The sequence below is a fragment of the Oncorhynchus gorbuscha genome, linkage group LG11 (assembly GCF_021184085.1).
Source record: "Oncorhynchus gorbuscha isolate QuinsamMale2020 ecotype Even-year linkage group LG11, OgorEven_v1.0, whole genome shotgun sequence".
In the NCBI taxonomy this organism is placed as follows: domain Eukaryota; kingdom Metazoa; phylum Chordata; class Actinopteri; order Salmoniformes; family Salmonidae; genus Oncorhynchus; species Oncorhynchus gorbuscha.
In genome coordinates this window covers 78438782-78451580 of record NC_060183.1, presented here as the reverse complement: position 1 = coordinate 78451580, position 12799 = coordinate 78438782, and the positions used below count along the sequence as shown (strand labels likewise).

The window sequence follows — 12799 nt, the reverse complement described above, 5'->3', positions numbered from 1 at the left end:
AACTGTTCCTGGATGGTTGGGAGAAGTTGCGCTCTGAGGATGTGTTGGGACCATTCTTTATTCATGGCTGTGTTCTTAGACAAAATTGTGAGTGAGCCCACTCTCTTGGCTGAGAAGCAACCCCACACATGAATGGTCTCAGGATGCTTTACTGTTGGCATGACACAGGACTGATGGTAGCACTCACCTTGTCTTCTCTGGACAAGCTTTTTTCCGGATGCCCCAAACAATCGGAAAGGGGACTTTACCCCAGTCCTCAGCAGTCTAATCCCTGTACCTTTTGCACAATATCAGTCTGTCCCTGACGTTTTTCCTGGAGAGAAGTGCCTTCTTTCCTGCCCTTCTTGACACCAGGCCATCCTCCAAAACTCTTCGCTTCACTGTGCGTGCAGATGCACTCACACCTGCCTGCTGCCATTCCTGAGCAAGCTCTGTACTGGTGATGCACCGATCCCGCAGCTGAATCAACTTTAGGAGACGGTCCTGGCGCTTGCTGGACTTTCTTGGGCTCCCTGAAGACTTCTTCACTCGGGGAGGATCCATCCACACAGTTTTCAATGCTTATCATTTGTCTTGCACAAAGTATCAAAATACTAAAATACTACACAGGAATTTAAATGTTAATTCTATTTTTTTTCACAGAAACAATGAGAAAATATGGAAAACATAATAAAGAAATGTTAATTATACAAAGCAGCCCGTGTAATCATCTGCCAGAGAGTAGTCTCAATCGGCCCGAGCCCCAAGTAATACATTTGGGCCAGATAACTCACACCGGTATCGGCCCGAGCTCAATCCCCGCATCCTAGCCATAAGTAATACTGCCGAAAGCGGCCAAGTCTCGGCCACATGACGACGGCCGAGTCTGATTCTCAGCCAAATCCCCCGTCTCTCAGCTGAAATCACCCCAGATCCACTGTGCTAGCTGGGAGGAGATGCTGTTATGTTAGCTCACAGGCTACCTGTACATCAGTGTAAACAGGAGGGGCTGTTATGTTAGCTCACAGGCTACCTGTACATCAGCGTAAACAGGAGAGGCTGTTATGTTAGCTCACAGGCTACCTGTACATCAGCGTAAACAGGAGAGGCTGTTATGTTAGCTCACAGGCTACCTGTACATCAGCGTAAACAGGAGAGGCTGTTATGTTAGCTCACAGGCTACCTGTACATCAGCGTAAACAGGAGAGGCTGTTATGTTAGCTCACAGGCTACCTGTACATCAGCGCAAACAGGAGAGGCTGTTATGTTAGCTCACAGGCTACCTGTACATCAGCGCAAACAGGAGAGGCTGTTATGTTAGCTCACAGGCTACCTGTACATCAGCGTAAACAGGAGAGGCTGTTATGTTAGCTCACAGGCTACCTGTACATCAGCGTAAACAGGAGAGGCTGTTATGTTAGCTCACAGGCTACCTGTACATCAGCGCAAACAGGAGAGGCTGTTATGTTAGCTCACAGGCTACCTGTACATCAGCGTAAACAGGAGAGGCTGTTATGTTAGCTCACAGGCTACCTGTACATCAGCGCAAACAGGAGAGGCTGTTATGTTAGCTCACAGGCTACCTGTACATCAGCGTACACAGGAGAGGCTGTCACGTAATACGGTAGCATGTTAGTGTTAGCATGTAGCCTAGCTGAGATATCTGGCTGAACAGGCTCTCTGTATCCTGTGTGTGTCTCTCTCTCTCGCTCTGCCTATACAACGGTAGGGGAAACATTGAGTGAACCTGTGGTTCGTTGTCTGTCTGTGTTCCTACAGGACGCATGAGAAGGGCTTCTGCCAGCCTTACCTGGGCATCGCTTGTGCCCGCTTCATCGGCAACCGCAGCATCTACGTGGAATCTCTGCAGATGCAGGGAGAGAGTGAGAACCGCATCACAGGTGAGATCACACCCCCTCGACCACCGTTATGCTCTGGGGGGAAAGTTCCCACTAGGTACAGATCTAGGATCAGCTTCCCCTCCCCAAATGCTAACCTTCACTATTGGCGGGGGAAACTTCAAAACTGAACCAAGATCAGGGCCATCTAGGGGCAAATTCAGTACACTGTGTTTTGTCTCCATTACTGCCAGAGAGATACAATGTTGTGTTATTTTGATTTAAATCATAGTGCATTAATCAAGAATACCCTGACGACATCCATAATGTTGCATTCCAAGGCTAGTCTATTATTAGACAATAATGCATGCATTTATTAGCCATAATGTAAATGTTCCATATTTAGTTCAACACCTAGAATTGGAAAACTGGACACTGGAATAAAAATGATCCCATGTCATTGAGATTTGACTTTGTCTGCTTGGTCGGTTTAGTAGTGATGTGCCTTGAATTTATCTCTCAATCATTTATTGTTCGCCAATTTGCTGCCCACTTATATTAGAATGTTCTGACCCACCGTACAGCGCTTCTTTATTTTCACTGTGACTCATATGTCCTGGGTATGGTTCCAGAACTTTTAATAAATTCCCTGGTTTTTCCTCAATTCCAGAGGGAATAAGAAGGAAATCCGGATTCCTCCGACCAAGATTTCTGTTTAAACCAGGGAATTTGTTGAAAGTTCCTGGAATTTTGCAACCCTAGACCCGGAAATGCCCATGAGAAGTTACGTCCCTGGGCTGCCCGTGGGGAGGCACGTCCCTGGGCTGCCCATGAGAAGGCACGTCCCTGGGCTGCCCATGAGAAGTTACGTCCCTGGGCTGCCCGTGGGGAGGCACGTCCCTGGGCTGCCCGTGGGGAGGCACGTCCCTTCGTGGGGGGAGGCTGCCCATGAGAAGTGGGGAGGCACGTCCCTGGGCTGCCCGTGGGGAGGCACGTCCCTGGGCTGCCCGTGGGGAGGCACGTCCCTGGGCTGCCCGTGGGGAGGCACGTCCCTGGGCTGCCCGTGGGGAGGCACGTCCCTGGGCTGCCCGTGGGGAGGCACGTCCCTGGGCTGCCCGTGGGGAGGTATGCCAAAATACAGTCACAAGCTCTACTGGAGTAAAATACTGTCTGTTTCTCTCGCTCTCTTGCTTATTCACACCCGCACACAAAAATGCAAGCACATAATCACTTCGCACAGGCATGATGTGTGTTTTGAACGTTTCCATGTTTTCCACGTGATGTAGATGAAGGGTCGTTTTGTAGGATGCATAAGGAAAGGATTGTTTTTTACTTGAGTTGTGTATAGATCTGGAGGCTATTAAAGTATGAATGGCAACCAAATCTGACTGGTGAAAATTGCCCTGGCAGATCGTGGTACATATCAGATCTGTAAAATTGGGGGTTCTGGGGGGGTGGTGTTTAAACCTTCGGAATGCACGGGTCTTTACACAAAACAGATGCCAAGTACAGTTACCTAACTCGAGTTTAAGATACCATAAGGACATAGAAAATATGACTAAGAAGTATAATCTTATCGTTAAGCCCCTCAAATGAAATGCATTTGAAGCAATAACTCTGTCAGAGAAGATATTGCCCCATGATTCCTCTGTCCCAAACTCGGGCTGCATCACAAATAGCACCCTATTCCCTCTATAGTGCACAGCTTTTGACCATAGGGCTCTGGTCAAAATTAGTGCCCTACATGAAGAATAGGGGGTGCTGTTTTGGGACGTACCCTGTTCTGTTTGGCATGGGTTCTCTCAGGAAATGAGGGTATTTTCTTTCATTACTTTCACTCCTCTATGTAATAATATCTTATGGTGAGGACATGGTGTCCCTACCTCAAGTAGAAGACCAACCCCCCAAAACAGAAAAGGCTCATGGGAAGAGTTTCCCGTTCACTTTGCTTACTTTGCATTGATGGCATACCAAAGTTGATATAAAGACAATAGTGCTTCAGAATGGACCCCAGGAAGAGTAGCTGCTACATGTGCTGCAGCTAATGGAGATCCTAATGAAAGGTTAAATACTAGAATCAGAATATACTCTTTGAATGGCATCTCTAAATTTGGCCAAACTCATCACCATCATATATTCTTGCGAATTCAAGAGGTAGTTTGACCAGGGCCCATATTCAATCAAATGTCTCAGAGTAGCAGTGCTGATCTAGTCAATTCTGCCTTTTAGGTCATAATGAATAAGATTTACATAGACAGTGGGCACCTAATCCTGAATCAGCACGCTTACTCTGAGACACATAATGGATAGGAGCCCGGAACAATCAGGGTCCATTAAGAGTTCTGAACCTCTTGATGAGGTCACTAGGTGTTAAACTCAAGTCTCTATAATATAATGACTCACTACTCCTGCTCTCCCCCCACAGCTGCGTTCACCATGATCGGCACTTCCACGCAGCTCTCGGACCAGTGCTCCAAGTTCGCCATCCCCTCCTTCTGCCACTACGTGTTCCCGCTGTGCGACGAGGGGGCTCGGGGCCCGCGGCGCCGCCAGCTGTGCCGTGATGAGTGCGAGGCACTAGAGAACGAGTTGTGCTACACAGAGTACACCATCGCCCGCTCCAACCCTCTCATCCTTATGCAGCTGGAACTGCCCAGCTGCCACCTGCTGCCACACCCGAGCTCGCCCGACGCTGCCAACTGCATGAGGATCGGGGTGCCCCTGGACAAGCTGGGCACATGTAAGTGGACAATAGACATAGACACATAGACATGAACACATAAGACAAGGACATGTAGGTGGACACCTGAACACAAACATGCAGACAGAGGTGGACAGGCGGATAGACAGACACAGGTTGACATTTCATTACATCATCAGGTCAAGGAACTATTAGTGGTTAGAGCGTTGGACTAGTAACTGGAAGGTTGCAAGTTCAAACCCCCGAGCTGACAAGGTACAAATCTGTCGTTCTGCCCCTGAACAGGCAGTTAACCCACTGTTCCCAGGCCGTCATTGAAAATAAGAATTTGTTCTTAATTAACTGACTTGCCTGGTTAAATAAAGGTAAAAAATAAAAATAACATTTAAAAAATGGTTGTTTGTATTGTGTATCTAGGGGGCCCTCTTGTGGCATTTCTGGAAATTGTTACTTTGACACATTTAGGTAAGGGGAACATTTACATTTTACATTTAAGTCATTTAGCAGACGCTCTTATCCAGAGCGACTTACAAATTGGAACAACATTTGAAGAAACTTAACACAACTTCAAACTTGCTTCTTCTTCCTTATTTGATTTCCTGGCGGTTATAATTCAAACATTGTAAAAACATAGATGAAGGCATCCAAAACTAACTTGTAATCTTCGTGAAAGATTCTCCAACAGATCACAGCTGCTACAATGGCAGCGGAGCCAACTACAAGGGCACGGTGAGCGTCTCCAAGTCGGGCTACCCCTGCCAGTCGTGGAGTGCCCAGTACCCCCACAGCCACCACCTGTCCCCCATGGAGTATCCCGAGCTGCGAGGGGGCCACAACTTCTGCCGTAACCCCGGGGGCCAGATGGAGGGTCCCTGGTGCTTCACCCTTGACCAGCAGGTCAGAGTGGACCTGTGCGACGTCCGTCCCTGCAGTGAGTACTGAACCCCCAGAGTTATTTTATGGCTGGCCGTTGATTTCCATGGAAAATACTCCTGGGCTACAGCACCCAAATACTTATTTACTAAACTTAATAAGAGCTGAGCATGTCTTTTTAGCATTTTGTCACCGATTTGGCAACCCCCCCCCCACACACTTCACGTAAAAGGTGTGAGATCTAAGAGTCCACGTCTGGTGGAAAATGTTAGGATGAGTAGTAAAAATGTAATGTGTTTGTTTGTGATGCCAGTGGTACCATATGTGCATAATGATAGTGTTACCTTTTACTGCATGCCATGCCATTCCTCTTACATGAGTACACTTGGACGTCTCTACATTGCATTATATGTACACACATAATAGGCCGATTTTTCCGGACCCAGATAAAACCTCCATTGAAAGTGCTTTTCAGTCCAAGAATCTGAATCTGGAAAATCTGCATTTAATCAATAACAACACTAAAGTAGTTAACTCAGCAAGGCCCAGTTCAAGGTAGAGTCAGCAATACACAAAGTAAAACCGCAATATCGGGTCAATTTTTGAACAAATAAATTCCTCTGTTTTGGTCCCATAGCTACCACATTGCAGCGTGAAGTGTGTCTGTGTAGATGTGCGGATACACTGTGTGAGAGCAAAGTCTTTCAACGTGTTCACCACCTAAATGTGTGAGGTGCTGCTTGCGGCGACATTATACTGCTGAGTGTCAGTTTGACTAAAGACATACCCTGTTTGACCTTCGACCTCCAGCACCGCCAGAGAACCTGAAGAAGGAGATCCTGTACATCTTGATCCCCAGCATCGCCATCCCACTGGTCATCGCCTGCCTTTTCTTCTTGGTCTGCATGTGCCGCAACAAGCAGAAGGAGCCCACTGACACTCCCCCTCGCCGTCAGCTCACTGCCTCGCCCAGCCAGGACATGGAGCTGCCACTGCTCAACCAGCACAAGCACCAGGTGGGCTAGCTACAGTCATAAGGGCTAACTACTGTAATGTATGCTAACTACTGTCATATGGGCTAGCTACAGTCATAAGGGCTAACTACTGTAATGTATGCTAACTACTGTAATGTATGCTAACTACTGTAATGTATGCTAACTACTGTAATATGGGCTAACTACTGTCATATGGGCTAGCTACTGTCATATGGGCTAGCTACTGTCATATGGTGTTGGCTAGCTACTGTCATATGGGCTAGCTACTGTCATATTGGCTAGCTACTGTCATATGGTGTTGGCTAGCTACTGTCATATGGTGTTGGCTAGCTACTGTCATATGGTGTTGGCTAGCTACTGTCATATGGGGTTGGCTAGCTACTGTCAAGGGGTTGGCTAGCTACTGTCATATGGGGTTGGCTAGCTACTGTCATATGGTGTTGGCTAGCTACTGTCATATGGGGTTGGCTAGCTACTGTCAAGGGGTTGGCTAGCTACTGTCATATGGTGTTGGCTAGCTACTGTCATTACATTTACATTTAAGTCATTTAGCAGACGCTCAATGACACTCAACTGTCATATGGTGGATGCTAGCTACTGTCATATGGGGTTTGCTTGCTACTGTCATATGGGGCTAGCTACCATCATATGGGGTTAACTACTGTCATATGGGGTTGGCTAGCTACTGTCATATGGGGTTGGCTAGCTACTGTCATATGGGGTTGGCTAGCTACCGTCATATGGGGTTGGCTAGCTACCGTCATATGGGGTTGGCTAGCTACTGTCATATGGGGTTGGCTAGCTACTGTCATATGGTGTTGGCTAGCTACTGTCATATGGGGTTGGTTGGCTACTGTCATATGGGGCTAGCTACTGTCATATGGGGGTAACTACAGTCATATGGGGGTAACTACAGTCATATGGGGTTGGTTGACATATGGGGCTAGCTACCGTCATGGGGTTAACTAGTGTCATATGGGGGTAACTACAGTCATATGGGGGTAACTACAGTCATATGGGGGTAACTAGTGTCATATGGGGGTAACTATTGTCATATGGGGGTAACTAGTGTCATATGGGGGTAACTAGTGTCATATGGGGGTAACTAGTGTCATATGGGGGTAACTAGTGTCATATGGGGGTAACTAGTGTCATATGGGGTTAACTAGTGTCATATGGGGGTAACTACAGTCATATGGGGGTAACTACAGTCATATGGGGGTAACTACAGTCATATGGGGGTAACTACAGTCATATGGGGGTAACTACAGTCATATGGGGGTAACTACAGTCATATGGGGTAACTACAGTCATATGGGGGTAACTACAGTCATATGGGGGTAACTACAGTCATATGGGGGTAACTACAGTCATATGGGGGTAACTAGTGTCATATGGGGGTAACTACAGTCATATGGGGGTAACTACAGTCATATGGGGGTAACTAGTGTCATATGGGGGTAACTCATATGGGGGTAACTAGTGTCATATGGGGGTAACTACAGTCATATGGGGGTAACTACAGTCATATGGGTGTAACTACAGTCATATGGGGGTAACTACAGTCATATGGGGGTAACTACAGTCATATGGGGGTAACTACAGTCATATGGGGGTAACTACAGTCATATGGGGGTAACTAGTGTCATATGGGGGTAACTACAGTCATATGGGGGGTCCTCATACGATCATATTGGTTTTTGCGACTGCACTTGTTCCAGATTGACTGACTGTCATGTCTTAAAGTAGTGATGGACTGTCGTTTCTCTTTGCTTATTTGAGCTGTTCTTGCCATGATATGGACTTGGTCTTTTACCAAATAGGGCTATCTTCTGTATACCACCCCTTCCTTGTAACAACACAACTGATTGGCTCAAATGCATTGAGAAGGAAAGATATTCCACATATTAACGTTTAACAAGTCACACCTGTGTTAATTTAAATGCATTCCAGGTGACTACCTCATGAAGCTGGTTGAGAGAATGCCAAGAGTGTGAAAAGCTGTCATCAAGGCAAATGGTGGTTACTTTGAAGAATCAAAAATGTTAAATATATTTTGATTGTTTACCACTTTTGGTTACTACAAGATTCCATATGTCTTTTTTCATAGTTTTGATGTCTTCACTATTATTCTACAATGTAGAAAATACTAAAAACAAAGAAAAACCCTTGAAAGAGTAGGTGTGCCCAAACTTTTGACTGTTAGTGTATGTGTTATTTTAACATCAGCATGAATCAGTGTCAGTTAAAAAAAAAAAACTCTAATTCTCTCTTTGTTTTCCCCTTGTGACCCAGGCAAAGCTGCGGGAGATCAACCTCTCAGCGGTGCGCTTCATGGAGGAGCTTGGCGAGGACCGGTTCGGCAAGGTGTACAAGGGCCACCTATATGGCACGGCGCCCGGCGAGCAGACCCAGGTGGTGGCCATCAAGACGGTCAAGGACAAGGACGAGGGCACTCTCCGCGAGGAGTTCCGCCACGAGGCCATGTTGCGCTCACGCCTCCAGCACCCCAACATTGTGTGCCTGCTGGGCGTGGTGACCAAAGAGCAACCCATCAGCATGATCTTCAGCTACTCGGGCCTGGGCGATCTACACGAGTTTCTGGTCATGCGCTCGCCACACTCCGATGTGGGCAGCTCAGATGACGACAAGACGGTGAAGTCCACGCTGGAGCAGGCCGACTTCCTGCACGTGGTGACACAGGTGGCTGCCGGCATGGAGTATCTGTCCAGCCACCACGTGGTACACAAGGATCTGGCTACCCGCAACATTTTGGTCTGCGACAAGCTCAACGTCAAGATCCTGGACCTGGGCCTCTTCCGGGAGGTCTACTCAGCCGACTACTACAAGCTGATGGGCACCAGCCCCTTCCCCATCCGCTGGATGTCCCCGGAGGCAATCATGTACGGGAAGTTTTCTACCGACTCTGACATCTGGTCCTACGGTGTGGTGCTGTGGGAGATCTTCAGCTACGGGCTGCAGCCCTACTGTGGCTACTCCAACCAGGACGTCATCGAGATGGTGCGCAACCGTCAGGTGCTGGCCTGTCCCGACGACTGCCCCGCCTGGATCTACACACTCATGCTAGAGTGCTGGAGCGAGTTCCCGGCACGACGCCCACGCTTTAAGGACATCCACACTCGCCTGCGCACCTGGGAGAGCCTGTCCAACTACAACAGCTCGGCTCAGACCTCGGGCACCAGCAACACCACCCAGACCAGCTCTCTGAGCACCAGCCCCATCAGTAACATCAGCATGAGTGCAACCAATGCCGCGCGCTACGCCAACCCCAAGAAGAACTCGCCCTTCCCCCAGCCCCAGTTCATGCCCATGAAGGGCCAGATGCACCGGCCCATGCTGCAGCAGCACCCGCAGCAGCTCTACATCCCGGTCAACGGCTACCAGCCCATGCCGGCGTACCCATACATGCAGAACTTCTACCCCATGCAGATGTCCATGCACCAAATGGCGCACCAGCAGATGGCGCACCACCCGCCACAGATGGTGGCCAAGGCAGGATCGCACCACAGCGGCAGCGGCTCCACCTCCACGGGTTACGTCACCACGGCGCCCTCCAACGCCTCCGGTACGGAGCGAGCGGCCTTGCTCAGCGATAGCCCCAAGGTAAACATGGAGGACATGGCGGACGGTGCGTCCCAGAATGGGCTGGGGCATGGAGAGGACACAACAGTCCCCGAAACTGAATTACTGGGTGATAATGACCTGCCACAGACTGATGACATGGAGATGCACTCGGAGGCATAGGGGGACCGAAAGTCTGGAGGACTGGGGAACAAACTAGAGCTGAAATGCTCTGTGAACTTAATTTGTTTGAGTTCAATTGAGCGCCATGAATAAGTGAAGGGAACGCATTGGAAAAACAGTGACTGAATGTTATTTATGGGTTGTTTAGTTGTCACTGGTGCATCCGAATGATATCAGTGTCTCAGGTTCTTCCCTGCAGGACCCCTTTAGCGAAGTGTCATAAAACGAACCCTGAACCCTGAAAGCCGCTCAACAGAAAACGTCAATGAAGAGAACCATTTTCACCATTTGGGCTGCGGGTGCGACCAGCATGGACAGTGTTCTCACTTTGTTGCAAAGCCATTCAGAAGAATTTAGGTTCTTACTGTTTCTGTGCAACATGAAGTATTTTCTTTTCGACAAAGGATTCCTGAAGTTGCCTTGTGTTAATGTTTTCAAAATGTTCAATTGTATAGTAGTAGGCCTACTCCAGAGACAATTTTACTGTGGTTTTACGTGAGACAGGAGTGTGTCAATTTGGCAGAATGTATGATGAATGGACAGAAACATTTATTGGGAGTTTACAGGGCAATTCCACCACTTTTCAACCTCTATTTTCATTGTCTTAATATGTCTATATATGTTAAAATGGCACATGACATCATCAAAAGTTCAAATGTTTAAAAAGTTATTTTTAGAAACTCGTTGACGATTTTGAAAATCAACGTCTACTTTTAATTTTTTTAAATCGTACTTTTAATCCATACCATGTTATGTCACAGAGAAGCATTTGTTAGGACCACAGATCATAGAAATGCATGAAGTATGTAGATACTGGTAATGTGCTGGATATAATGAATATGAGGTTGAAAAGTGGCGGAATTGCCCTATTAAAACCTTCCTTAGATACAGTATTTTCTAATAAAACTTTATCAAATAATTGTTATACTCAGTAGATTGATATTGCTCATGGAACATGGATGAGTCAACATACATCATGTGATAAGACAAGAAAGAACTGTACATGATAAGTATATTAGCGTGGGAATTGTTGATGTTTAGCCTTATTCCGTTTGAGCCTTATGCTCATATTCTCTTTGTTATGGGCTTGTATGTTACACGTTGCTCAACTTCAACTTTGATACCCTGTTTTACAGATTTGTAATTTATGTAATTATTATTTTTTTAAACACAATTTTTGTTTTATCATGCGTTGTTGGCAAAAAAGTGTTTAGTCTTGAGGTTAATACTTAAATGTCATTGCAACCAGATATTAGCTTTTTTTTCTCCGTAAAGGTGTAATAACAAATGTTAACCATATATTGTATACATCCAGCCACATGGAGTATCCAATAAAGTGATACATTATAAAGACATCAGCCTTGTTCCTCTCTTTATTAAAGCCCACACTTTGCATGTTTGTTGCCTAAATTTTAGGCCTAGTGCTTATTTGATTCATTATAGTTCCCTTCCTTGGTCATTACCTCCAACACCTGTTTTTGCAGAGCCATAGTTCCCTTGGTCATTGTGAGGTTTGTACCAAAAGACTTATGATGGATTTTCATGATGTCACATAGTTCTATAGAAGCTGATATACAGAGCATTATGGGTAATGTAGACATTCTTACATTTCCTAACTGACCTAATTAAGTAGTATGCATTGTGACATTAGGGTTACAGACAGTTCCAAAAACAAAATACAGTTCCAAAAACATAAAAACCTGAAAAAAACGCATACCAAACACTGAGCGGCCTGTGGCATCTTCTTTTGAGCCTAAAATGAAAATCTGTATAAAACTAGGAGCAAGTTTGTGGTATTACAATATAGATGTACACTTGATCCTCCAAACTCCTAGGGTGCATCCAAGATGGTATCCAATTCCATAAATAGCGCACTTCTTTGGACCAGAGCCCTTTACACTTGTCCCAGGGCTGTTGAGGACCCTGTTAAACAAACCAGACCAAACCAGCTGTAACACTGCAGAGCTGTTGACAAACACGGGTAATGATTGACTATCACACACCTGCGCAGGCTACGTGTGTGTGTGTGGGGGTTACAGTGGGGCAAAAAAGTATTTATTCAGCCACCAATTGTGCAAGTTCTCCCACTTAAAAAGATGAGAGGCCTGTAATTTTCATCATAGGTACACTTCAACTATGACAGATAAAATGAGAAAAAAAATCCAGAAAATCACATTGTAGGATTTTTAATTAATTTATTTGCAAATTATGGTGGAAAATAAGTATTTGGTCAATAACAAAAGTTTATCTCAATACTTTGTTATATACCCTTTGTTGGCAATGACAGAGGTCAAACGTTTTCTGTAAGTCTTCATAAGGTTTTCACACACTGTTGCTGGTATTTTGGCCCATTCCTCCATGCAGATCTCCTCTAGAGCAGTGATGTTTTGGGGCTGTTGCTGGGCAACACGGACTTTCAACTCCCTCCAAAGATTTTCTATGGGGTTGAGATCTGGAGACTGGCTAGGCCACTCCAGGACGTTGAAATGCTTCTTACGAAGCCACTCCTTCGTTGCCCGGGCAGTGTGTTTGGGATCATTGTCATGCTGAAATACCCAGCCACGTTTCATCTTCAATGCCCTTGCTGATGGAAGGAGGTTTTCACTCAAAATCTCACGATACATGGCCCTATTAATTCTTTCCTTTAC

General features: G+C 46.3%; 1 protein-coding gene across 2 annotated transcripts in view; it reads left to right on the top strand.

The window, feature by feature from the left end:
• Positions 1 to 11506, top strand: part of ror2 (receptor tyrosine kinase-like orphan receptor 2) — a 129827-nt gene extending 118321 nt beyond the window's left edge. Inside the window, exons 5-9 of one of the 2 annotated variants that reach the window (XM_046290595.1) lie at positions 1759 to 1880; positions 4243 to 4557; positions 5204 to 5449; positions 6202 to 6407; positions 8682 to 11506. In XM_046290595.1, the coding sequence (XP_046146551.1) occupies positions 1759 to 1880; positions 4243 to 4557; positions 5204 to 5449; positions 6202 to 6407; positions 8682 to 10151 (2359 nt within the window). In that variant the 3' untranslated portion in view covers positions 10152 to 11506. Of the gene's footprint in view, positions 1 to 1758; positions 1881 to 4242; positions 4558 to 5191; positions 5450 to 6201; positions 6408 to 8681 lie in introns of both variants that reach the window. The other variant, XM_046290594.1, reaches the window with a different exon arrangement.
• Positions 11507 to 12799: the final 1293 nt, after the last annotated feature.